We start from the raw sequence: 27,975 nt of genomic DNA on the forward strand, positions 1-27,975 counted from the left end.
TCAGGTGATCTACAAATGCGGGTAGAACAGAAGAATTCAAACAACTTTGAAAAAGGGGCATCCAAGGATCATTCTGGTAAAGTTGCATTAAATTCTCAGGAGGAAAGGGGTACGAGGTTTTCCTGGCCATTTTGGGAAAAGGAGTCTAGTCAAATTGGGCGTATTTAAATCAATAAAATGGCAAACTTGCAAAATTTCATCGACAAAATGGACAAAATTGGTGTGTTTTCAATGAACCATTATTGACCCATCATGCCTTTTCCTTGCCATTTTGGGAAAAACTGCAAATACTTTGATTGGTGTTTCTGAAATAAAAAAGTAGATTTTTTAAATTGGGATTTTTTGTGTGTAAAATTTTGGTTTAGGCGGGGTCCGTTTGCTTTGGGATCGGGTCTGTCTTACAGCTAAACCCCTGAGCGTAAGCAAAAACTGATGGACGACAGACATCACAGTATCTTCAAAGATTTTAATGAGTACAATGTGATCTGTTGAGCTAACCTAGCTCATCAATCCAACAGAGAACGAGAGCGCCGATGGCGTTAAAAGCATAGGTGCAAGATACAGGGAAGAATGGCGTCACGTGGTATAATGTAGTTCGATATCGCCATCCGCAAATTTCTCAAATCAATAATTTCAAACAATTACCGACTATTTAAATAGATAATCTTTCCATTTACATCAGTGTTTGAAACGCTTATGAACAATAATTACCCAAGCCTTTCAAAATTTAAGCACGGACAGATCTGTATCGAACTATTCTTTTCACAAATGAAAATAGACGCTACCCTATTTGTCTGCGTCAAGAATTTGTCGTAAAACTTGTGGTAAGCGTTAGATGCAGACGTGCACAACAGATTGAGTTATGAATACAGATTTCTGAATGCAGATTTTTATAGAAACTCCTCACAGCAGTTACTTCCCTTGCTTCGCCCGGTCAGTAACTTCTAGTATAAGGGAGGCCACTGCGTAGGAGATTGAGATTTATAGTGCAGATAGAATTGTTTTACGAACGAAATTTGTTTTAGGTTATAAGAAGATTTTTTAACATAAAACGGTCTTAGAAAAATTCACTAAAAACGGTGTCAGCAATATTCTTGGAAGAAAACGTTAGAAAAACGTTTCCAAAAAAATTTTGTAAGAATGACCATATACTAAATTAAATAGATATTTCTTCTGATTTTTGATCAGGTAAGGCTTCATAAAGGGCAACCGATCGATGTGGATTATCGAAATGTGGTATATACCATAAGCATAGGTGCGTAAACGCACCTATGCTAAAAATCTAATCTTTCAGACCCCTTCCTTAGAACACCAAGCATAGTAAACCAGAGCTAGAAAATCTAGCGGATTTTATGTCATGTCAGAACACGAACTGTCTCTAAACGCAGACCCTAAGTTTAAGGTCAAGGTCAGAGGGGTCAAAATGTGTGTGCATATGGAAAGGCCTTGTCCATATACACATGCATACTAAATATGAAGGTTACATCTGAAGCGACATAGAAGTTATGAGCATTTTTCGAAACCTAAATGCAAAGCGGATGAAAAGACAGACGGACAGACAGACGAAAAGTGTGATCACTATATGCCCTCCTTAAGGGGCATAAAAAACTATTGAAACCCACCAAAGAAAACCCCATAATTCAAATAAATAAACAAGAGCTGTCACCATAAGATGACTTATGCCCGCTATATAAACGCTTGATAGAAGTTATGAGCTTTTTTCGAAACCTAAACGCAGATTTTGAAACCTAAACGGGGACCCTAAGTTCAAGGTCAAGGTCACAGGGGTCAAAATTTGTGTGCGTATGGAAAGGCCTTGTCCATATACACATGCATACCAAATATGAAGGTTATATCTCAAGGGACATAGAAGTTATGAGCATTTTTCAAAACCTAAACGCAGCTTTTGAAACCTAAACGCGGACCCTAAGTTCGAGGTAAAGGTCACAGGGGTAAAAAATTTTGTGCGTATGGAAAGACCTTGTCCATATACACATGCATACCAAATATGAAGGTTATATCTCAAGGGACAGTTACAAATTTACCGGATTTTTGCTGCAGAGAATGAAGCCAATCTGTCCGCTGGGGTAGGTGGGTATGGTGGTGTACGCATAGTCTGACACCGGGAACAGAGACCTGCAGAACTCCAGCATCCCCTTGATCAGCTCCAGGTGCAGCCATAAACACTCACCTGCAAGAAAATGTGCAGCCATAAACACTCACCTGCAATAACATGTGCAGCCATAAACACTCATCTGCAATAACATGTGCAGCCATAAACACTCACCTGCAATAACAGGTGCAGCCATAAACACTTACCTGCAATAACATGTGCAACCATAATCACTCACCTGCAATAACACAACCATAAACTCTCACCTGCAATAACATGTTCAGCCAATAACACTCACCTGCAATAACAGGTGCAGCCATAGACACTCACCTGCAATAATATGTGCAGCCATAAACACTCACCTGCAGAAATAAACAAGCCTCATTCTGGGAAAACTGGGCTTAATGCATGTGCATTGTCGTCCCATATTAGCCGGTGCAGATCCCACAGGCTAATAAGGGACAGCACTTTGCGCTGTAATGGAATTTTTCATTTAAAGGAAGTCTTATCAAATCGAAAATCCAGTCTAGGCAGGAAGTGTTGCCCTTGAATAGCCTTTGCAGATGCTTGTCTGGGAAAACACTATGCATGCATTTAGACCAGATTTTTATTAACCCTTAAAGCGCTGGAGCTGAATTTTAAAGGCCTTTGCAAACAGTTCGGATCCAGATGAGACGCCACAGAACGTGGCGTCTCATCAGGATCCAAACTGTTTGCTATTCTGATAGTATTCTTTGAAAAAAATTGAAGAAAATGCTAATTTTAGAAATTCTGCAGACGACATTTTAGCAGACGACAAATTTCCCAGCATGCAAAGGGTTAACAATCGAATTTGGAAAAAATAAGACCATTAAAACTATGCTGCATACACAAACATTAAAAGTAAAATAGAAAACAAATTAACTCCATAAACTCTATCAGAATAGAAATTATAATTATTATAACACTAAATATAAATCAAAACTGATAACCACCTTTGAATGGTCAATACAAAGGGCGTTTGGAAAGAATTTGAGGGCTTGCTAAACCTCAAACTTTAAAAAACAAGAGGGCCATGATGGCCCTGTATCGCTCCACTGTTTTTTGTATGCAAAAAAACCGTGCAATGCGCATGGGTTGAAATGTACTCAAGCATGTGACTTTCTCTTTCTATCCCTCGTCCCACTGGGCGCTTAAAGTTGGAAGGGTGAGCATTTTTATATATGGAAAAAGTTACTACCATGTTAACTAAACAGACTAAAAAGCCTGGGAATTGTTGCACAGGTCCTTTGCTTATAACGTAGGTACATTTATCTCTCAAAAAAATATTGTCATTCTTTCTATTTCACATATTTTTAGATGCTGAAGATCATATCTACGCATTTGATTTGAAACAGATTCACAAGACCCATATGAATCAAAATGCCTTAACCCTTTACCAAACGACACATTTTGGACATTCCCAATGTGAAAGAGGTTGAAGACACAATTAAATTGTAATGGAATCTGAAGGAAATGATCAGTTAGGGAAGAAATAATTGAAATAATTGTGATAAAAGGAGAAATTGCTCATCTTGAGCATACCATACCAAATTTGGTAGCCCTATGCCATAAGGTTATTGACAAGAAGATTTTAAAAGTTTGCACAAAACAGGCCTTATATAAGCAAATTTTCAATTTTTTGACCCCCCAGGGCAGGGTCAAATTTGACCCTAGGGGCATAATTTGAAGATTCTTGGTAGAGGACTATAAGATGTCACTACATACCAAATTTGGTAGCCCTAGGCCCTTTGGTTTTGGACAAGAAGATTTCTAAAGTTTTCACAAAATAAGCCTTATATAAGCACATTTTCAATTTTTTTACCCCCCGGGGCAGGGTCAAATTTGACCCCAGGGGCATAATTTGAAGAAACTTGGTAGAGGATTATTAGATGTCACTACATATCAAATTTGGTAGCCCTAGGCCCAATGGTTATGGACAAGAAGATTTTTAAAGTTTTCACAAAATAGGCCTTATATAAGCAAAATTTCAATTTTTTTAACCTCTGGGGCAGGGTCAAATTTGACCCCAGGAGCATAATTTGAGGTTCACCCCAGGAACATTCTTGAGGAATTTCATCAGAATTGGACCAGTAGTTTAGGAGAAGAAGATGTTTAAAGAAAAATTTAACGCACGGACGCACGCACGCACGACGGACACAGGACCATGACACTCTGGCCAGTGGAGCTAAAAATTTATCACAACCCAAACAATGTCTATAATAATCTAAATAACATGTACCTATGCAGACAGAAATTTAATCTTAACTGATAAAACTTGTAAATTTATATTTATTAGCATACTAGTGTCCAAATAATCAGTAATCTATCTAGTGAAATCAATCAACTACAGAAACATATAAATACCATTAACCTTTACCTGAGGAAACAAAAAAGATAAGCGATAAAGTTTTACCTGTGGAAACAAGAGAGATTATCTACACATATTCACCTGTGGAAATAAGAAAGATTAGCTACACCAGCCATTTTTCTTGCACAATTGGAAAAAGTACCTGTACCAGCGCAATTTGGAAAAAACCTGAATTTGGGAAAATTCATGTGATGAAGTTTTCATATTGGGAAATTTGTGTATTTTATTTTTTGCTCCCAAATACTTTAAAATTGATAACTAAATGTTGTCAAGTTGTCAATATTATATTTACTTTGGTTCAAGCCATAGAGCTGCATAGGGAAACTAAACAAATGTTGCACTTTATTTAAAAACAAATAAAAAAATATTCAATTGGAATTTTTTGACAGCAATTGGGAAATATGTTGTTTTTTCCTCATTTGGTGCTGCTTTCCGGTACTTATAAAGAAGGAAACAAATGTACACAGATTCACCTGCGGAAACAAGAGAGATTAACTCAAAAGATTCATCTGTGGAAACAAGGGCGATCAGCTATATAAATTCACCTGTGGAAACAAGGGCGATCAGCTATATAAATTCACCTGTGGAAACAAGGGCGATCAGCTAGATAAATTCACCTGTGGAAACACGAAATAACTGCTTTACAGATTCACATTTGGAAATAATCAACAAAAGCTATAGGAGGTAACAAGGAGGTAAGAAACACATATAGCAATTACCTTTCAGTTGTGGAAGTAGAGAAGGAAAGACATAAACACAGTAACCTCTAGAAACAAACCACAACAAGAGGGCCTGAAAGGCCCAAAGTCGCTCACCTGAGATAAAAAGAAATGACCTGTTCTTTGCAGCCCAAGATATCAATTTAACAAATGTTCTAACCAAGAATCATGAAGAATGAACAACAAATGGCCCCTTGGCGGCCATGTTTTTTTAAAAGACCTGAACCATTTTTTAACTCTTCCAAGATATGTCCAAATTTCATGAAGATTGGGAAAAAAATGTGTCTTCTAGACTGTTCACATGTTGTCACTATATACATATAGCCTACATAGCATTAATAAGATCAACCATGGAATACGGGGCAACCATATGGAACCCATACTTACAAGGGGACATTGACAAACTAGAAAGACTACAGAACAGAGCAGCTAGGTTCATAAAGAAAGACTATAACAACAGAAGCCCCGGTGCAGTAACAAGCATGAAATATGACCTCAAGTTGGAAGAGCTCAAGGAAAGAAGGATCAGTCTTCGCCTCATCCTTATGTACAAGGTGGTTGAGGGGTTGGTACCGTCACTTCCACCTGACAAATTCCTTCCTGTAAAATTCTCTAAATCTAAACGCAAAATTAAAGCAAACACCTTTTCGGACCATATAGCAACAAATTTCGTAAACAGTCAAGTTTGCAACAACTCAAAAGGCCTACAAATCCCAGATAGCAAAGCTATACAGTATAGAAACTCCTTCTTTGTGGACACAGCCATTCACTGGAACCACCTTCCAGACAGTGTGGTGCAGAAGGACAGCGTAGAGTCGTTCAAAAACGCTCTACAGAACTACCGCGCAACATAACGCGCTCTCTCACCCCGTTGAATAATAACCGCAAGTCGGGATCTTCAACGTATAGATACAGATACAGATAGATATAAAGAAAACTGCCCCACTCCATGGCGGCCATGTTTTTTCACTGATCATGACCATTTTCAAACTCGTCCAAGACATCTACATAACTAATGTTTTGACAAAATTTCATGATGATTAGGCAAAACATAAGACTTCTAGAGTGTTCAGAAGCTTTTTTACTATATAAATATAAGGAAAAAGACCCCCCCCTCTGGCTGCCATGTTTTTTTACCGATCCAAACCATTATCAAACTCAACTGTCCTATCCAGGTGTGGTAGTGCCGTCTCCTTCGCTTACGCAAATGAACCGGTCACAGGGCGGTTGCAAGTTATGTATTAAGTGTGAGCACTTATGTAATGTGGAAATATTTATTTGACAAACACTTATTTCCGGTCAGGATGACTATACTGACTGGTTGTAATTCAATTAACTAAAGGCGTTCAGTCAGGGACGCCTAAATACACTCAAAGAATTTATTTATAAGTGAAAACCAAGGCAGCTTTAACAAAATAACTAATTTTTATTCCAAAAACTCGGAAAATGAAGAACAATGACAGAAAATTAAACACAGGTACAAGCCAAGTCTAAAGAATCTAAGTATCGTTACAAAAATGAACAACATACAGCAAATACGTTAATGAATGTAAAAAGAAGCTCAAAATCTGTAAAAAAAACTGATATAAATATAAGTTACTGTTAGTCTAGAAAGTGCTTCAAAAATCTAGTTTACAAAATAGGTCTAATTTAATCTAAAGAACAATATTTATGGAGATTAGGAAACTTCAGTGAATCAAATGTAAAAATAAGACAAATTTAAAGTTATTGAAATAGAATAGAGTCTTTCTAATTTAGAAAATGCCAAATAAAAATAATCTAAATAATAAGAATAATTTAGAAAATAATGCCAAAATGTCTTGATGCTGGTGTTAAAAATAATTTAGAGTTTAATTTTTTCAAAATTCCAACCTTTTTCAAGAGCTGTTAACTTTTCAAGAAAGCATCAAGAGGTGTTTAAATCAGCCAAAACAGCTTATTTTATACAGTTCAGAAGGGATCAATGGCAGAGTAGTCAATTTTCCCTCAGAACAGTGCATTTATCAATGATCAATATCTTACCAAATTTCAGAGCAGAACTAACAAGATGTGTTTGTGAAACACAATGTCCCCCTATATGTTGTTTGACATTGTAGGATGACCTTGACCTTGTGAAGGATGACCTTGACCTTGACCTTTCACCACTCAAAATGTGCAGCTCCATGAGATACACATGCATGCCAAATATCAAGTTGCTATCTTCAATATTGCAAAAGTATTCATAAAATAAGCGATTTGGGCCACATATATTTGACCTCTGACCTTGAAGGATGACCTTGACCTTGACCTTTCACCACTCAAAATGAGCAGCTCCATGAGATGCACATGCATGCCAAATATCAAGTTGCTATCTTCAATATTGCAAAAGTATTCATAAAATGAGCGATTTTGGTCACATATAATTGACCTCTGACCTTGAAGGATGACCTTGACCTTTCACCACTCAAAATGTGCAGCTCCATGAGATACACATGCATGCCAAATATCAAGTTGCTATCTTCAATATTGCAAAAGTATTCATAAAATGAGCGATTTTGGCCACATATATTTGACCTCTGACCTTGAAGGATGACCTTGACCTTTCACCACTCAAAATGTGCAGCTTCATGAGATACACATGCATGCCAAATATGAAGTTGCTATCTTCAATATAGCAAAAGTTATTGCAAAATGTTAAAGTTGGCGCAAACAGACAGACAGACCAACAGACCAACAGACAGACAGGGCAAAAACAATATGTCCCCCACTACTATAGTGGGGGACATAAAAATAGATTACTGAACCAGGTTAAACAAGGGAGATAAATACTGCATAAATACTGCAAAATCATGTACATGTTGTCTTTCTTTCAGTTATCTCTTAGTTGAAAGGCTTATCATAAGTGTTAATGACTAAAACAGTTATGTAAACTATGAAAATTCTGTGTTATGAAAAATTACATAATACAGTTAATGTCACATAATATTGATATAATAAAACCAAACTTTACTACACAGGAAACAAATGTTCTGACCAAATTTCATGAAGATAGAGCAAACTAGAAAGTTAACAAGATTTTACTATAGCCATATAAGGAAAATGCCCCGCCACTTGGCAGCCATGTTTTTCAAGCCAAGGTTACCATTTTTGAACTCATCCAAGATATCATTGGGACAAATCATCTGACCAAGTTTCATGAGGATCGGACAATAAATGTGGCCTCTAGAGTGTTAACAAGATTTTGCTATAGCCATATATAGCCATATAAGGAAAAATGCCCCGCCCTGTGGCAGCCATGTTTTTCAAGCAAACGTAACCATTTTCAAACTCATCCAAGATATTGTTGAAACCAATCTTCTGACCAAATTTCATGAAGATTGGACAATAAATGTGGCCTCTAGAGAGTGAACACGGCAAATGTTGACGTCACACAACGGACAACGCACGACGCATAAAGGACGACGGACAAAAGGCGATCACAAAAGCTCACCATGAGCACCTTGTGAGCTAAAAACAAAAGAGACCATGATATATATATATATCATGTGTATAAATCCAGAGTGCGGCCACTTTCGAACCATTGGGCATGAGTATACTATGTTCAACACCAAATATGAAACCTCCAGGCCTTATAATTTTAGAAGAAAAGATTTAGTACTTAAATGCCAATAAATATATAATATCCTTGTGACCCCTGGGGAATAATTTGAGACAACTTCTAAGAGGATTACTATTAAATTTTAATGTTATTTGCCAAACATAACATATGATGACCTTGTGGTTTCAGAGAAGTTATGTTGCATATAGTGTATATTTATAATCTGAATTCCATAGTTGAACAAATTGCATACCTTTTGTAATCTTTAGTTTAAACCTATTTATTTTAGCTTGATTGCATCAAAAGCCTAAGGCTTATTTGGGTCTGTTTCTTGGGACTAGAACCAATACTTGGCATCTATGGGGGGGATCTAAGGAACTCCTACAGAGGGGATTGACCTCGTGACCTCCCAGTTGCTAGGGGGACACCATATCCAGTACGCCACAGCCACCGAATTTTGTAACCTTTACAAATAGACAATTAAAATTATGAATGCACAATTTCATCTTAAAACGAACTATTTTATGCAAATGGAAACATTAAGTCATGCATCTGTGAAAACAAACAAAGCCATAAACATCCAAAGGGGTCAGCCTAGAGGTCTACATTGGCCAGATTATGGTCCCTTGAGGCCTGACATCCACAGGGTTGATCCTTGAGGTCTACATTGGCCAGATTATGGGTTCTTAGGGCTGACATTCACAGGGGTGATCCTTAAGGTCAACATTGGCCAGATTATGGTCCCTTGGGGCCTGACATCCACAGGGGTGGTCCTAGAGGTCTACATTGGCCAGATTATTGTCCCTTGGGGCCTGACATTCACATGGGTGGTCCTAGAGGTCTAGAATGGCCAGATTATGGTCCCTTGGGGCCTGACATCCACAGGGGTGATACTTGAGGTCTAGAATGGCCAGATTATGGTCCCTTGGGGCCTGACATCCACAGGGGTGTTCCTAAAGGTCTACATTGGCAAGATTATGGTCCCTTGGGGCCTGACATCCACAGGGGTGTTCCTAAAGGTCTACATTGACCAGATTATGGTCCCTTGGGGCCTGACATCCACAGGGGTGATCCTTGAGGTCTAGAATGGCCAGATTATGGTCCCTTGGGGCCTGACATCCACAGGGGTGTTACTTAAGGTCTACATTGGCCAGATTATGGTCCCTTGGGGCCTGACATCCACAGGGGTGTTCCTAAAGGTCTACATTGGCCAGATTATGGTCCCTTGGGGCCTGACATTCACAGGGGTGATCCTAGACATCTACATTGGCCAGATTATGGTTCCCTTGGGGCCTGACATCCACAGGGGTGGTCCTAGAGGTCTACATTGACAAGATTATGTGTTCTTAGGGCTGACATTCACAGGGGTGGTCCTAGAGGTCTACAATGACCAGATTATGTGTTCTTAGGGCTGACATTCACAGGGGTGGTCCAAGAGGTCTACATTGACCAGATTATGTGTTCTTAGGGCTGACATTCACAAGGGTGATCCTTGAGGTCTACATTGGCCAGATTATGGTCCCTTGGGGCCTGACATCCACAGGGGTGATCCTAAAGGTTTACATTGGCCAGATTATGGTCCCTTGGGGCCTGACATTCACAGGGGTGATCCTTGAGGTCTACATTGGCCAGATTATGGTCCCTTGGGGCCTGAAATCCACAGGGGTGATCCAAGAGGTCTATATTAGCCAGATTATGGTCCATTGGGGCCTGACATTCACAGGGGTGATCCTTGAGGTCTACATTGGCCAGATTATTGTCCCTTGGGGCCTGACATTCACAGGGGTGATCCTTGAGGTCTAGAATGGCCAGGTTATGGTCCCTTGGGGCCTGACAATCACAGGGGTGATCCTTGAGGTCTACATTGACCAGATTATGGTCTCTTGGGGCCTGACATTCACAGGGGTGATCCTTGAGGTCTACATTGACCAGATTATGGACCCTTGGGGCCTGACATTCACAGGGGTGATCGTAGAGGTCTATATTGGCCAGAGTATGGTACCTTGGGGCCTGACATTCACAGGGGTGATCCTAGAGATCCACGTTGGCCAGATTATGGTCCCTTGGGGCCTGACATTCACAGGGGTGATCTTGAGGTCTACATTTGCCAAGTTAAAGTCCCTTGGGGCCTGATATCCTTTTCTTCTTAATTCAATAGGAAATCAAATCCCCCAAAATGTCCAATAGTTATGTTATCTGATTTTAATGTTAACAATCCTGCAAGGCAACAGCAAGCGTGAGATAATTAGTTGCACAGAATTCAATAGACAATGTGTTTACCAGTTGCTTGAGGACATTCTTATCACAGATCCAGACTTGGATCACCTGTGAAAACAAATGAGAATAGACATAAACATGCAACTTTTGCAACATTTACTTTCATTAGACAAACAATATTGCCAAAGTTTTTAATAAATCAAAACTGCAAGAAACATTTGGTTCAAAGTCACATACAAAAGCCATGTATTCATATTTCTTATACACATTCATACCTTGACAGGCGAGTATTCCATCCGGTTTCAAGGCTGATTTCATGAGCTCATAGTACGACTTCTGGAACAGGGAGGATGCAGGCCCTGAAGGTGCAACGATTTCATATGTGATTTTGTCCCCTATGTGAGTGACCATATCCCATATATTATCTTTAAAACATTGCTGTGAGAATAACGCCAGAATCATCCAAATTCTCAAAATGAATCAGGTTGTTTTAGTTAGTGCCAGCTTTGAGAAAGTTTAGCCTGAATTGAGCCCTATGAGTTGAGCCCTAAAAAATTGAGACCAGGGCATTAAGTCCTGAAAATTAAGCCCTGGAAATTGAGCCCTAGATTTCAGCCCTGAGAATTTAGTACTGGGACTTGAGCCCTGAAAATTGAGTCTTGGAATTGAGCCCTGAGAATTGATTCCTGGGACTTGAGCCCTGATAATTGAGTCCTTGGACTTAAGCCCTGAGAATTGAGTCTTGGATTTGAGACCTAAGAATTTAGTCCTGGGACTTGAGCCCTGAGAATCGAGTCCTGGGACTTGAGCCCTGTGAATTGAGCCATGAGAATTGAGTCCTGGATTTGCGCCCTGAGAATTAAGTCCTGGATTTGAGCCCTGAGAATTGAGTCATAGATTTGAGCCCTGAGAATTGACTCCTGGAATTGAGACCTCAGAATTTGAGCCCTGAGAATTGAATCCTGGATTTGAGCCCTGAGAACTGAGTCCTGGATTTGAGACCTCATAATTTGAGCCCTGAGAATTGAGCCCTGAGAATTGAGTCCTGGATTTGAGACCTCAGAATTTGAGGTCTGAATTTAGAGTCTTTAGAATTGCTCCATAGAAATTCGAGGAATTGAGCACTGAGAATTGCGCCATGGGAATTGAGTCCTTAGCATTAAGTCCTGAGAAAAGTGGACTAGAGTTCTGAGAATTTAGCCCTGAAGACTGCACAGGCTAATCTGAGAGGACACATGCATGAAGCCCTGAAGTGGCTGCTCCTGCTCACCTACCCACAGGGTCGGAGGAGTCAGTGATGATGACATCGTACTGCCCCTGGTGAGCCTTCATGTACTCAAACCCGTCCCCAACATGTAGGTGCAGCTTGGGGCTGGAAAAACTCTCCGCCATCTTGGGCAGGTACTGTTTGGACACTTCTATCACTTTCTGAAACAGGTCAGAACAAACCGTCCTTATTTATATATAACCATCTGTACAGTGTAAAACGCTCTTTACTTGCGCACAAAATGGTAGTTTATAACAGTATTTGATTACTAGTTAGTAAGGAGTTAGTTTTATAGACAGCAGCAATTGTTTAAGGTGCATACAAACTATTGCAAATTTAATTCCATTATTCCATTCCATTGTACATTGCTATATTAACCAATCATCAGTGATGAATATCATATGCTTAGCAGTTAATGAACATTATATTAAAGGGTGTGTGAGTTTTGTTGTGAGTTCAAAATCAGCATATGGATAGGTCAGTATTCTTGGATGTATTGGAATTGATCCTTTAACCCTTTGCATGCTGGAAAATTTGTTGTCTGCTAAAATGTCGTCTGCTGAATTTCTAAAATTAGCATTTTCTTCGATTTTTTTCAAAGAATACAATCAGAATAGCAAATAGTTTGGATCCTGATGAGACGCCACGTTCTGTGGTGTCTCATCTGGATCCAAACTGTTTGCAAAGGCCTTCAAAATTGGGTTCCGGCACTGAAAGGGTTAAAGGGTTTGTGAGTTTTGTTGTGAGTTCAAAATCAGCTGAGGATAGGGCAGTGTTCTTGGATGTATTGGAATTAATCCTTTAACAAATTGGAGGATGACTTCTAATGTTTTGTGACAAATACTCGATTTAAAGACCTGGAAAGAAACTTGTAAAACATGCTTTTGACAAAATCACTGGGTTGCCCAGGCATAGTGGATAGGGTGTCTGCCTAGCGACTGGAGGTCATTGGTTCAGCCCCACTGTGGGAGCATTCTTTTGATCTCTCCAAAAAACACCAAACACTGATTCTCTGCAGGAAACTGACTACAGAGTGTTTCAATAAAACTAAGGCTTATGAGGCAATAAAGCTTAAACAAATAGGTTTAGAATAAAAAGTGTCACTCACATCGTCAATCTCACACTGGTCGACCCGTTCCACATCAGGGTGCTTGATTACCTCCCTTAGAATACCTCCGTCACCACCACCAATGATAAGCACCTGCAACAAAGAATAATTTGAGCCTCCTATTGGGAAAACAGGGCTTAATGCATATATAGATTTGTCCAAGACGAGCCTATGCATTCTGCAAATGCTAATAAGAGACACTTTCCGCTTTTATGAAACTCTTTGTTTAGAGGAAGTGTCTTGTTAACCAAAATTCAGTTTAGGCCGAAAATGTCAATCATTACACCTTATCTGGGACCACACTTTATGCATATGCATTTAGATCAGCTTCCTCTAAATGCAGCTCCAATGAAGTAGTTATTATAGGTAGTCACCAGTATAGAACAGCAAAGAATACATAATAAAACAAGAGCTGTCTCCATAGGAAGACATATGCCCCGAAAAAACGCTTTTTCGAAACCTTAACGCAGATTTCAAAACCTTAACGCGGACCCTAAGTTCAAGGTCAAGGGGGTCAAAATTTGTGTGCGTATGGAAAGGCCTTGTCCATATACACATGCATACCAAATATGAAGGTTACATCTGAAGCGACATAGAAGTTATTAGCATTTATCGAAACCTAAGCAAAAGTAAGACAGACAGACAGACATACAGACGGAAATGCAATCACTATAGGCCCACCTTCAGGGGCATAAAAATTAAATAATTAAATTGACAATATGCTATTGGCAGGGATCAGAATGCTTTTGGTTATACCAGTCATAGACTGATGGGTTGATGATTTATTTATTTAACCCTTTTCCACTCAGAGGCGCACTAGGTCTAGGAGGTGTGTTGAGGGGTATACCATAACTTCCTAGGTCTAGGATGTGAATTGAGAGGTATATATTACGTTCCTAGGTCTATGATGTGAATTGAGAGATATATCTTACCGTAAAAACGCAGTCATAAGTCTACCCGGCTCATAGGTCGGGGGGTATACTTTGGTACCAAAATTGGAGATTTTGAGTATGTTAGCTTCATAAGTCGAGTCAGAAATTTTCTGTTTACGAATTTCATAAACGGACGCCATTTTAAATATACATGAAGTTGCGGTAGTATTCTATACATTGCACATGACGTCACCGTGGAACTGTTGAACGTAGGCAAAGCCAACACATGTTTTCTAAATTTCGTTTAATATATTCAATATGATTCATTGTGGAAATGGAAAATAATATTTTTCAATATAGACAAGCATAATCAACCACATAGAAAACAACATAGAAAACTTTAAACAATACGATCTTATACCAAACTCATGTTCAGCAGCACTGTTGTTATTTCAATTCTCCGCAAACTCTATCACGCGTATTTAAAATGCATTGTCATAAGCCTGGCGTTTGCGTTTGCCAGGCATTTTCAAAGATTTATCGTAAGTCCAGTTGTGTTTTTGTTTATCTAATTAATAAATGGTTGCACTCAATAATCCACGCTAGTAATTATCCACAAACTATTTTTCGCTTTTAATACGATGAAACAATGTTATCACTGTAATCCAATCTTTGTACTTTTAATCTGACTGTCAAAACAATTGATTAGTGTCTCGGTAAAACGTGTTTTTATAACAATGATTGACATGCCCAAGAGACCGCTGACTCCACCTTTTTCTCTAAAACAGTTTCAAAGTCGGAGCTATACACGTACTCATGCATAATGGGACGATTGCAAGCGAGTTACAAACACGCGATTGGTTAAGCATTTCCACTGGGGGCTGACGAGGTATAAGCGTAGGCCGTTTCGCTACGACGTCGGGTATATGTTTTACTACGAAAACATTGTGTAAATACACTACTTAATAAGGCGAGTTTCATCTTTTGTGGTATTTATGGATTAGAGAACGAACATCCAGTAATGGTAGGTACTTATTTTCAATAAGAAACTAATTACAATTGTGCGCAGTTGCAACCTTTACATTTATTTTGAGCTTAAATCGAAATATTTTGATTTGAAGCAATGCATAAGGTGGTTATTCTTTTAAAATTGCCAATTACGGTAACTTAAATTGAATAAAACTTTTTGTTCCTTTGATTCAGAGTACATTACACATTTTGAAGTACAAACCAGGTTACGAACATTTTTTTAATTATCCAAATGGTTTGTTTCGAAGGAAATTACAAGTCGCTTTATGTATAGGTTTCGCACAGAGTATGTATTGGTTGTGCTACGAAGTACAAATATAGTGTATAGGTTACTCAACGAAGTTTCTGTATCAGTTACTGCAGACTGCCATTGCCCAGTGCAAAAGATGCTGTGCTTCATTGTGCGCATAAACATCCAAACGGAAAGGTGTCCAGGTGTACAATACAGAAATCGCACGTTTAATATTATGGGTGGCGACATAAACAAGTATGCTGAAAATATTACATTCAATCCGGTTTCTGGCAAATTGAGAATTCCGACAAAATCTACAGTCACAGAAAGTCTTGTGCGAAAGATATCACGAATAAACACAGCATGTCCATTGTCAGATTATTTATTATTATTAATATATTATTCTCATTATCTCGAAGTTGTAACGACATACAAAAATAGTTGGGGATATCTGGAGAAACCCGCAGACGAAAACAGAAAAAGGAAAATCGAAAGTTAAGCCCAAGTCTCACTATTGCCGGTAGAGCCTCGGTCCATACCGGTTTGCTAACGCAGGTCGACAGGCGAGAATCGGGATGATTCTTAGACAGTTTTTAACGCGGTCACACTTTTTCCTGGTGCCGCCCCGGTTGAAGCCGGTCAACAGCCCGACAGAGTCCCGGTCAACCCCGGACTGGTTTATCCCGGTGAAGCCCCGGCAGAGCCCCGGTTGTCGCCGGTAATGCCCAGGTTGATCCCCGGTGAAAGCCGGAAGCGTTCCGGCAGAGCCCCGGTATACCGTCACTACGCCGGCACTCAACGGGGCTATACCGGCATCATACACCGGCAGAGCTTCGGCAACGCCCCGGTTTAACGGTTAACCTCGGACAACCGGGGCACCACCGGGAAAGTATTAAAATGTTTAATACCTCCGGTATGAATCGGAAGTCACCGGAAAGGACCGGCAACGACCGGCTTGGCACTGGAACAACCGGGACTGCACCGGGAACAACCGGGACGGCACCGTCAGAGCGCCGGTTTACTTATGTACCGAAGCTATACCGGGACTCTGTCGGCATTCACCAGGCTCGCCGTAGCTCTGCCGGGGTCTGTTTGGGCCCCGTTGGAGCTACGGTGCCGTCCCGATTTTTCCCGATGCAGTCCCGGTTGTTCCCAGTGCCACGCCGGTCGTTCCCGGTGACTCCCGGTTCATCCCGGAGGTATTAAACATTTTAATACTTTCCCGGTGGAGCCCCGGTTGTCCCTGGTCGTTCACAGTTCATCCCGGTGGAGCATCGGTATCCCGGTAGGGCCCCGGTTCATCCAGGTAGATTCCTGATCACGCACCGGGGCTCCGCCGGCATCATAGTGAGACTTGGCTTTAACCGCTTTGTAACACGAGGTAAATCTACCGGCCGTCGTGTACGCAGTAAACAATAACCTGTGACAGAAACCCACTGCCACACCTTTATAACAATACATTGATTTAGCAATTGCGGATTTGTCCCATTGGGATCCTACTTTCCACACCTTACGGCTGTTACATGTGTTGATTTTACAGTTAAAATCATGTATACTTACATGAAATTCATCTAAAAATTAGTTGGCGATAACAGATTTTCAAGAATCGCTTTGATATATATACAATGTAAAAATCAAAATCCGTATGAGATAAAGAAGGATCGAAGTTGGGACATGGGATTTACTTTGACTTAAGCAGTGTTTCGAGATTAGCGAGTTGGACATAACGAGGATCGAACGAATGTTATTTGATAAAGAATACCGTATGCTAAAAACCTATTGTCGGTCTCTATCTAAAAGAACGTATAAGGCATTGTCACAAAGTGAAGATGCGTAATTATTATTAAGACCGACGTCATTAGGTTCTCGACTCTCAACTGTCGTCTTATATATGGATTTTCGATTTTGATCGTTTCGTTTGGCCTAGTCATGAATTTAATAATACGATAATAATGTGCATTACCATGTCGACTTTGCGCTTCGGGTCATCTTTTGTCGTTGTTACTACCTCTTCCGAAAAGGATACATCCAGCAACTCCATGACTCTGTATTAATTTTTTTTCTCTTTATTTCGCCTTTGAGAGATAACCAATACGTCTTCTGTGAGAAACGCATACACGCTAAAGCGTTGTCGTAGCGAGGCATATACGTATACTGTCAGAGACACGATCATGCATAATAATACTATTTAGCCTTTATTTCTGATAACTGGATCACCCTACACATTTATAAACACACCAGTGGCTTAACGATACATACATCATTATGGAAATTGTAAAATTGTGTCAATTAAACACAGTTGTAAACCTTAATTGCATTTTTTTAAGTGAAACTTGACTTTGGTTTGCTAAATCAGCGGTATATTTAATGTTTAACCGCATAAACCAGACACATGTTGAATCATAATTTGATGTAACAGATCTCTGAAATGTCATCGTGCTTAAATTCAGAGTTTTGTTATTACAAAAGCATTATCTTACCTGTTTTAAACACAAATTTCCACTAATCCGTTCTTCGATGTCATATGTATTTACGAAATGTTTTCGTAGTAAAACATATACCGGACGTCGTAGCGAAACGGACTACGCTTATACCTCGTCAGCCCCCAGTGATTTCGCTTCTCTAAACAAAGGAATCCAATTTTGTCGGCGAGAAAGGTGTTCTTTATGGCTTCTTGACAGGAAACAGCTTTCCTTTGATGACGTCAAACTGTCGATTCACACATATTGCGAATTTTCGCGAGACTTTAAATGATGTCCTTGATTCTTTGTTTACACGAACAGTAAAAAAACAACACCTGCTTACATGAAGACTTTGGATTAAATAATCAAAATAAAAAAAAGAGTGATTATATTAATTGGTAAGTATCAGTAAAAATACGACGTTTTGTTAGTCGTAAATCAACGATTTTTTTTATACAACAACTATTGCCGCGGGGATCAATCTTCATCGAATTTCATTATTTTTTTCATGGAATTTCTTTATTTTTTTTCATGGACCACCTCATAAGTCGATACCGGTTTTTTAATCAAATTTTGGAGGTAAAAAATCACGACTTATGAGTGCGTTTTTACGGTACCTTCCTATGTCTAGGATGTCAATTGGGAAGTATATCTTACCTTTCTAGGTCTAGGATGTGAATTGAGAAGTATATCTTACCTTTGTAGGTCTAGGATGTGAATTTAGAGGTATACCTTACCTTCCTAGGTCTAGGATGTGAATTGAGAGGTATACCTTACTTTCCTAGGTCTAGGATGTGAATTGAGAGGTATACCTTACCTTCCTAGGTCTAGGATGTGAGTTAAGAGGTATACCTTACCTTCCTAGGTCTAGGATGTGAGTTGAGAGGTATACCTTACCTTCCTAGGTCTAGGATGTGAGTTGAGAGGTATACCTTACCTTCCTAGGTCTAGGATGTGAGTTGAGAGGTATACCTTACCTTCCTAGGTCTAGGATGTGAGTTGAGAGGTATATGTGCCAGCATCTCTTGGTATGAAAACTCATCCCGCTCTGTACACTGTATAACACCATCAAGTACCAACACGTTGCCATAGGTCTTACTGAAAAAAATGAGAGTTTGTCAAATAGTTGTTTTTCAAGGTTAATTGTCAAATATTTTTATCTAATATTATTTGTCCCAGATCATTTGTCCAAGGTTTTTTGTCCCCGTTTTTTGGTCCAAAGACTTTTAGGAAACTGAGTCTTTTAGACAACCATATGTTTTTATGTTATAAAAAAACAGTTATATGATTCTCTATTTTTATACAATATTCTCAATTATCTGAAATTCAAGTCAAAATTTTGGACACTGGATTTTTAACAAAAAATGTGTCCATACAGCACAGATGCCCTCACATCCTTGTTTTGAATAAACACTCTGCTTATGTGGGAAAAAATGTAACAAAATTGGATGGTGGGCAAGTTCACACGCTGATTTTCCCTTTACCACTTAGATACATGTACATATTTTGACACATTTCTAGTCCCTTAGAAAGTAAAATTTAAGTATAGACCTTTCTTATTAGATTCAAGTTTTAAAGGCTTCATTTCCAACCCGTAGATACTGATGAGCAGCAACAGCATAAAACCTGAACGGACTGCGAGTTACTCTTTTTATGCTGGTTGCAAAAGCCATTTTCACTTTGCATCTTATGGGGGAAAGGGTTAAAATGGTAACAATTGATATCATATGCAATATCGACAGACTTTTAAATGTGTCAGCTTTTTTTGTACCCAGTCTTGTGGCTTTGTCTTACAGCTAACATAGCAGCAGCATATCGTAGAGAAAATCTATGGAAGGGACAGAAATTACTAAAATACATCACTAAATGGTTTCTTCTAATGTCCCAAAGTCGAAGATGTATGTTTAATAAAAATTGAAAACTCAAATGTAAATGCTAAATAAACAAATGCATGCATCCTTCAGATATCTGGCTAGAATTACATTTTTTAGACATATCATCACAAAAACGTAATAGAACAGTTCAACATATTTCACATGTAATCATAGTCATGATCAATTTTCCCCATTAATGTTCAAGCCTGAGATACGAAAGAATTTAAAGTAAACACATAGACAATAGTGGCTGGTAGTTTTAAAGCATGAAGTACCATTGCAGTTAAATGTTGCTTGAAATTTAAGAAAAAGGAAAAACTAATATAGTTACTAAGCATAAATGGTCAAATATCTGAAAATTGGAGGAAAGTAATTGCATACAAGTTGTAAGGCACCATCAAAATTATTAAATACTTTCATGGTTTTTTTACATATCATACTCATGTTGGGCTGTTTACAAGATTTAATGTCAACAATGAATTTGTACTTCAAACAGACTGAGATTATGTCATCAATATTAAATGTTCATTTCATGAGTATGCTGTTAAGCAAACCCATTAAAACATTGCAATATTAACAGTTTTTCAGGATTTACAATTATGTAAATGAATAAATCAAGAACATGACGACAAAGTTTTGTTTTGTTTATTGAATTGTAAACTGAAAGTAGATGGTTCCGTTTTTGTTGTTTTTTGTCTGTATTAAGAACAACCAGAAGAAATCCTGTAAGAAATGCACCTAGCTTTATAAGTATGCTGGCATCTAACAATGTCTGTAAATGAAAACTACCTTGTTTATTTTTACTGTTGTTGTTATGCATCAATGTATTGTCACATTCTCTCTAAACCCAGGTGATTTGGCTAAATGTGAAAACTATTCTCACAACACAATTTACAATTCACAACACAATTTACAATTAACTATTCAAAACACTTCAAAATTCTGTCCCTTGAAGTATCTTGATAAGTTTCAAAGCAACTCTAGTCATCCCAATAAAACTGCTTTGGGAGCTATAAGCACATAAATTAGAAATGCTTTGAATCTTAAAAAAAAGACATTGTTAAAATCTGCAATTAGTTGGTCATCCTTCAGTGACAGATGAAACTATACATTGGCACAAGAAATGGGCAGTTTTTAACAGTCACTTACAAGATCCAAAGACATCAACTTAGCCAGATAATCGTATTTAGAGTTCATTATTAGAACTTTTTTCTCACCTTTTTGCAGTCATTTTGTATCTTAACCAAACATTGGAAATATGTTGTAATCACATATTCAAATTAAATAAACAATTTAACTATTAAAATGCACAGTAACTGGAAATGACACCTGTTACACAAGATAGCATGTAATTAGCCATACATATTAATTACATCATGGATATCAATGTAAAGCAAATGACAATGCATACTGTTTACAATCAATTGAAGGGCAACAGATGGTTTCAATGGAGTTGGCTTGACAACTTTGAATTGCTTTATTGCATGACTCCAGATTGTTGTGAAAAAGGTATTTATGAACAGGCATCTGATACCCCTATCAATATTGGCTATTCCAACTATAGCTACACATATTAGTATTTTCAGGTTGGACCTTCATTTTGAACAGCTGAGTCCATAGATAACACTGCCATGCATCAAGTGTTCCCTAAATGTCGGTGCTTAATGTAAACCTGCTTGATTTTTTAATTCTCTTTGCCCTTATATATGAACTAGTATACTTTTGAACTATTGTTGAGACATATGCTCTGTTTAATGACAGGGCCCTGGATTTTTTACTGTCGTGTATCGGTGCCCCCCCCCCCCCCCCAGCAAAAAAGCATACCTTTTCCCTCTATTTTTGGGCAAAATTCTCCCTAGAAAAAACCCCAGTAAAAAACAAACACATAAAACCTGTATCACACTAGACTGATATTGTGTTTCCTAGCCTCATCAATACAGCTTTAGACCGGAAATATGACATTTCGTACACCGGCATGTTCTTTACATCTACAGGTACACCATTTCCAGATGATAGAATGTCTCTTGATGAAAATTCATGCAGAAAAAGCGTATTAAAAATGATAACTACTTCAAACAGGCAGCATAAGCCAATACATATGATTCGCGTAATAAAAAACAAACAGAAACACAGTAATCAGCGTCATCAGATAACTGTGATGACAAGTCAAATGAAATTGAACATGTTGAAAAGTGCAGATGATTCACCATGTCAAAATAAAGGAACATGTACAGTGGAAACCCTCTAAACCGGATCCTCTTTATACCAGAATCCTCTCTAATTTGTCCGGACCCATTTTTTTCCCTATAATACCATACATAAAATATCTCCTCGAGACCGGAATCCCCTCAATTCCGAATACCGTTCATTCTTGGATCAAAATTGGGTCATTCTATACATAATTGTACCCCTCTAAACCGCTCAGGGCCGGTATATCGCACCTCAGAACTAGTGTCGAAAAGTTGTGAATAGCGGATTAAAGACGCGTGAAATTAATAAAGGTGGTCGAAAATTTGTAAACTGTTAAAATCGCAAAACCAATTTAAAGATACTTGCCCTGTGATGTATTTATCAATCAATAGAGGTGATAATACTGATTATAATTACTGATAACAAACATAGAGTTCTTTAGTGTGTTTTGTTGGAAGCTGTGTTAAATTTTAATAATCTTAATGCTTATATATTTTGTGTAGTTTATTACAAATTCTAATTTAGTGTCATATAAAATGGTGATTTGCAGATTTCTTGAAGCAGTTGCATTTTGATATTCATTTAGATTTTCAAATTGGTAATAAAGATAACTAAGACTAAAAATGTCCGAACCTCCTTCTAAGCGAAGGCCCGTGGAATTGTCTCTAGAAGACAAAATCAAATTGATAAAAGAATCAGAGATGTTCCCTAAACCAACACTCAAGATTCTGTCAAAGAAATATAGGGTAGGAAAGTCGACGATCGGGGATATCATGCGAAAATAGTCTGCGTACATATCTCATTGGGAAAACTCTTCACCAAACAAAAGTCGGTTTAACAATGAAATGAAATTTAGAAACATCAACAAACTTGTATGAGACTGGTTCTGTATTGTAAGGGCTAAGTCATTGTGTATGGGACTTGTTCTGTATTGTAAGGACTAAGTCATTGCCGATCTCTGGTCCGATCATACAGGAAAAGGCACGGAGCTTTGCTAAGGAACTAGGAATTAGTGACTTTAATGCGTCTAATGGGTGGCTGTGTCTTGGAAGATGTTTTTCAGTGTAAAAAGGAACTAAATTCACCTAAAAATGCATACATGTGTAAAATTGTTTGTTTTTCAGGTTGCTCTGTTTGTTTTATGTTGTTAATGATATTGCTTTCGAATCAATAGATTAAGTGACATGTGTTGTTCTTATGGGATGCAGTATCAATAAATGTTATATGTAAATAAACATTTTGCTGAAAGTGTTGTTTCCATATCAGCTATGTAATTGAGCTTCTGAAAGTAAAATAGACAATGTCCCCTCTAAACCGGAATCCTCTCTAAATCGGAATTTCCTCTTGGTCCCGGGGATGTCTGGTTTTGAGGGGTTCCACTGTATGTGTGTAAAAGGGGAGAGAAATACTGCTGGAGCAACAGGTGTTTCAACTCTTCATTATATTGACATTCATTAATTACAATATTAGTCTTATTTGAGTGTCAAATATACTCAATTATAAAAAGCGATGAATATAGTTCAAACATGTCCAAATGAGAGAGTAAGTAAAAAGATCCCCCATCAAAGGAAAACGGGGCAAAAATTCCCCCTCATGAGGGATGTGGGAAGCGCCCCATGATGGAAATAAGGGGCCCTGAATAATAATTGGCCAATAAAAGAGTTACCAAGGCTAATTGTTGAACATGAATGGCAAATAACTAATGAAAGATAATAGAACAACGCCACTACCGTAAATCACAGGGGCCACCTCTTTTTTGTGATGCATTAATAAATGAGCCAATACTACAGTACTTCAGAGGTGGCCCTAAGGACCAGATGTGTTTCAATGCCACGGATAATTCAAATAGTAGATTTTATAGGTTTTTTCCAACATAATTGGCATAATTTAAAAAATCGGGCCATGTAGTGCAGTTCAGCAAAGATTTAGACATCCACACATGTACAGACACATATAATAGCAACCCATTTGAAAATGTGAGGACCTTAATAAGTTGTGACATGGAGAAGATTTAAACAGAAAACCAACGTATTTTGCCTTTGTGAGGAGCAAATTTCCACCCAATGAAATCGTGCACACCATCAAACAATTGCCTCGCACATCTCTTTGCTGTAAGAAGCATAAAAGCATGGCTTCTTGTAGATCTAATATATAATTTGGTATTTAATGTAAGTCATGTGGCGTTCCATGATCCAGATACATAGATACAGGCTATAGCTAATTAACATACCCAAGGGTTACTCATAACATAGATGCAGACAGCCCGCACATTCAGTTTCTTGTATGTATTGCTTGGTATAACATCATTATTAGTAGTTGTAGAGTTAAGCTTCATTAGAATGTTATTAAATACAGCCCAACCCCTCTTAAGCAGCCAGTCAAGGGAAACAGCCAAATTGGCTGCTTAAGCGGGGTGGCCTCTTAAGAGGGGGTTGGGTCATAGGGAGTCTGGAGTTGATGAGTGCATGGCCAACTGTTCAATTTTTGTATTAACAAAATGGTAAATATGTGTACATGTACTAAACTATGTATAGACTTAAAATAATTTTATTTCTTCCTTTCTAAAATCAGCTATAAGACAACATTTTCATTCAAAAAAATATTCTATTCATCTTTCTAATCATCATCAATATCATCATCATCAAAATCAAGTCAATAAAAAAGAAGCATTTTCATGATTCATTGTTTACACAATGCGCGTTGTATGGCCCCAATGCACTTAAGATGGGAACAGTTGTGAATCAGTTATGCGTGAATAACTCCTGTGTAACTATAAATCGATAATTTAATCAGTTTATTGCAGTTTTATGGCTTTGAATACCTACCGCACGAATTGGTCCTGACAGTGATCTCCTTCACGATTAAATCGTGGCCAGTTACTTAAGAGACTGATATTAGCAACCAGGTGTAATCCTCCTGGTAATCGTGCTTTTCATGCATAATTAAAAAAAAACTTTTTTTCGCCGCATACAGGGTTTTATCAAAATTAATATTGAAATCATTGTTAATATAAAACAAATATAGATGTTTTGTTTTATTCCCAAATGAGAATAATAATTTGTAATCCGAAACACACTTGCGATTGTTTAATGTTAACGAGACGTTTTAACAAATTCTAGCATCGTGTATTTCCTTTGTCCCGACAAAAGCGCGCGAAAATTATGCACCAATGAACAATGTCACGCCATACCCATGGTTCGAAAGCATGCGTGTATTGATTTTTGGATAAAAACTTTGTAGCACAGAGAACATGTAGATCAGTTGATTTCGGTTAAAAGTTTTGTTGTTCTTTTTAACTTTTTATTAGCCGATAATTGTCATAAATGTGTGCTTGAAATAGTATGAGCTACAAATAATAAATTATAAATTAAGAATCTCCTTTCCAGTAATAATAGGTGATATTCGCACGTGCGGAAATAAAAAGATCAAACAGTCGCATATTGCTTTTAACCCGATAACCCGATAATCCACCGCTAATTAATTGCAATTTGCAAACTGGCTGTCAAAATGTTTATCACACATCACGCTTCAGTACTACAGAGCCTAAACCGCAGACTGGAAGTACGTATCGATTTTTTCGCCGTTGCGTCTGTGTAATTTTGCCAATGTACATGACTGACTTACTTGCGCGTGACCACTCATATGGGGGGAATTTAACATTTGGGATGCAAAATTGCTGGCCGCTGGCCGGAGGCCTGCGAGCGTCGAAACTACTTAAAAAAATTTTGAAACATAAATGCTAAATCTTGACATCTGGGAGATTTTGAAGCCAATGTGCACGCTATTACTAAATTACACGGCACCGCACCAGGCTCCATATTATTTGCAAATGCGACAAACTAGGGAAAATAGTCTGTTAGATTCATTTGAGTGCCGCAACATCTGAGTAGATCACCCGCAATGTAGGAGGAAGCTTGCGCATATAGTCAAGTACGTGTAACAGTCGGATCTGGTCATTGTGTTGTTTAGAAAAGTGTGTTTTCAAGGTTTCCTATTGAACTTTCAGCGTGTCCTTGTTTACATCATCTAAATAAAATTCAGTCACAAAGAGAAACTCTTCACTGTAAAGCTTGTAGCTCGTCGGCATGATGTGGGCGTTGGCATGCTAACGTTGGGCCAACGTTGGAAAATATATCGGTTTGCCAGCTTAGGTTGGCACCTCCTATGGTAATATCTGCCAATCTTGGGATTCATTATTTGCAGTATAATATAAGATTTATGCTTAATAGAAATGAGCAGATTGGATTTATAAAAAGATAGGAATGTCAGGAATGGGCTTCCGTAGTTTTATATTTTGTGCAGAGGGACACCATATAAATCCTGAATCTGCACATTTCTACTAAAATTGCTTCAATTTAACTTCAGGCAGAAATCAACATCTGCACAAGCATTGCCGTCCTAGTTACGGTACAATATTGTATTTCTTAGGTTCAGCTACAAGTAGGGGTTTCTTGGACTAGTCTATTCATTTCCTTCAATATGTGAACAAAGGGCATATACACACATGTAGCATTTTGCGTGTATTTGTATTATTGCAACATAGTGATGGTTATCATAATCATTTTACTCACTTTAATGTCTTTCCTTGTTTCTTGGAAAAAATTTGTCTGCATCTTCCGGTATAACAGGGACCTATATAGGTCCCTGGGTATAAACATCCGGGAAAATTGGAGTGTACGGTGGCTCATTTGTTCCATTGGAAAACAACGAAGTTAGAAAACGGATAGAGCTATCGAGATTTTATCACTTTTGCAACAGCATCAGTTTTTATTGAAAATCGGCGTTTTTTTTTTAAAATAAGGGCATGATAAAATATGTCTGATCCAGAGAAGATTAAGCAATTCATCTCCTAGCTCAGCCAGTTTTTCTTTTTTTTGTCAAAAAGTGGTCAGGCTATAGACGGCCCTGTACACTACAATAAGATAACATTACATGTGGTGGTTCATATATCGTGCATTGGCACCATCCCCTGTCATTAGAGCCACCTCCTTGGCGTTTGCTCCATCTCTTTTGGGAAAATACAAAAATATTTATAAAATCTGTAGGAAGCCAATGTTTTTGTACATGCAGCAACTAGTATGTTTGTTGAATGCAATGGTTTGATGTTCTTCACTAATAAAACGGGTGGAAATTTGCTTGTCAAACAGGCAAAAGACATCAATTTGCTTTCAAAAACTGCACCATGCCACAACTTATAAAGGTCCTCACTTTCCAAATGGGTTGTGATTGTATGTTTCTGTACCTTAGAGGATTAATTAATTCTTTCTAAATCACACTATATTGCCCGTTTTTTTAATAAATAATGCAAATTATGTTGGAAAAAACATATAAAACCCTACTCACCCTGAAGTATATACTTGAAATTTCTAAACATCTGGTCCTTAGCGCCACCTCGGAAGTAGAATTGGCTCATTTATTAATGCATCACAAATAAAGATCGTTCCCGTGATTAACAGCCATGAAAGCCCATTAGAAAAGCCAACATATTTATATTGCTTAGTTAAAATGTATTTAGACTCGCTATTTGTATATCCTAGTTAAGTTTTCAAATTATGTTAATATGTTAATGTTATTCCTTACTATGTAACATTTAACATTTAATAAGACTTTACAAGCGTCAGCAAGTGTAGCAAGTGAATAAATTTCCCATTGGTTAATCTTGGACTCAAAATGCATGACTTAGTTCTTAACTTATTTAATATGCTTAAGCCTTAACTTAAGTGAAGAAAAGTGACGACTGTTACAATTCAAGTGTACACAACAAACCTTTTGAAAACTAGAACGTCTTGATATTTCGACTTTTCGTGAAAAAGTACATTTTCCACTTGCAATGACATGGCCTGACCAGGCCATAATTGATTTGATTCACCAAACCATCCGTCCTTTATTTTGTTCATGTTGACAGTTGACACTTCTTCACACGTTG

General features: G+C 38.1%; 1 protein-coding gene across 1 annotated transcript; it reads right to left on the bottom strand.

Annotated features, from left to right (window-relative positions):
- Positions 1 to 27,975, bottom strand: LOC127842112 (spermidine synthase-like). The gene is made up of 7 exons (XM_052371441.1): positions 27,816 to 27,975; positions 18,963 to 19,083; positions 13,391 to 13,483; positions 12,290 to 12,443; positions 11,291 to 11,374; positions 2,046 to 2,191; positions 1 to 9 (listed from the first exon to the last, which is right to left on the bottom strand). Exons 1-7 carry the CDS (start codon positions 27,944 to 27,946, stop codon positions 1 to 3), a joined length of 738 nt encoding a protein of 245 aa, XP_052227401.1. The 5' UTR covers positions 27,947 to 27,975.

Source organism: Dreissena polymorpha, chromosome 8, assembly GCF_020536995.1.
Source record: "Dreissena polymorpha isolate Duluth1 chromosome 8, UMN_Dpol_1.0, whole genome shotgun sequence".
Classification (NCBI taxonomy): Eukaryota; Metazoa; Mollusca; class Bivalvia; order Myida; family Dreissenidae; genus Dreissena; species Dreissena polymorpha.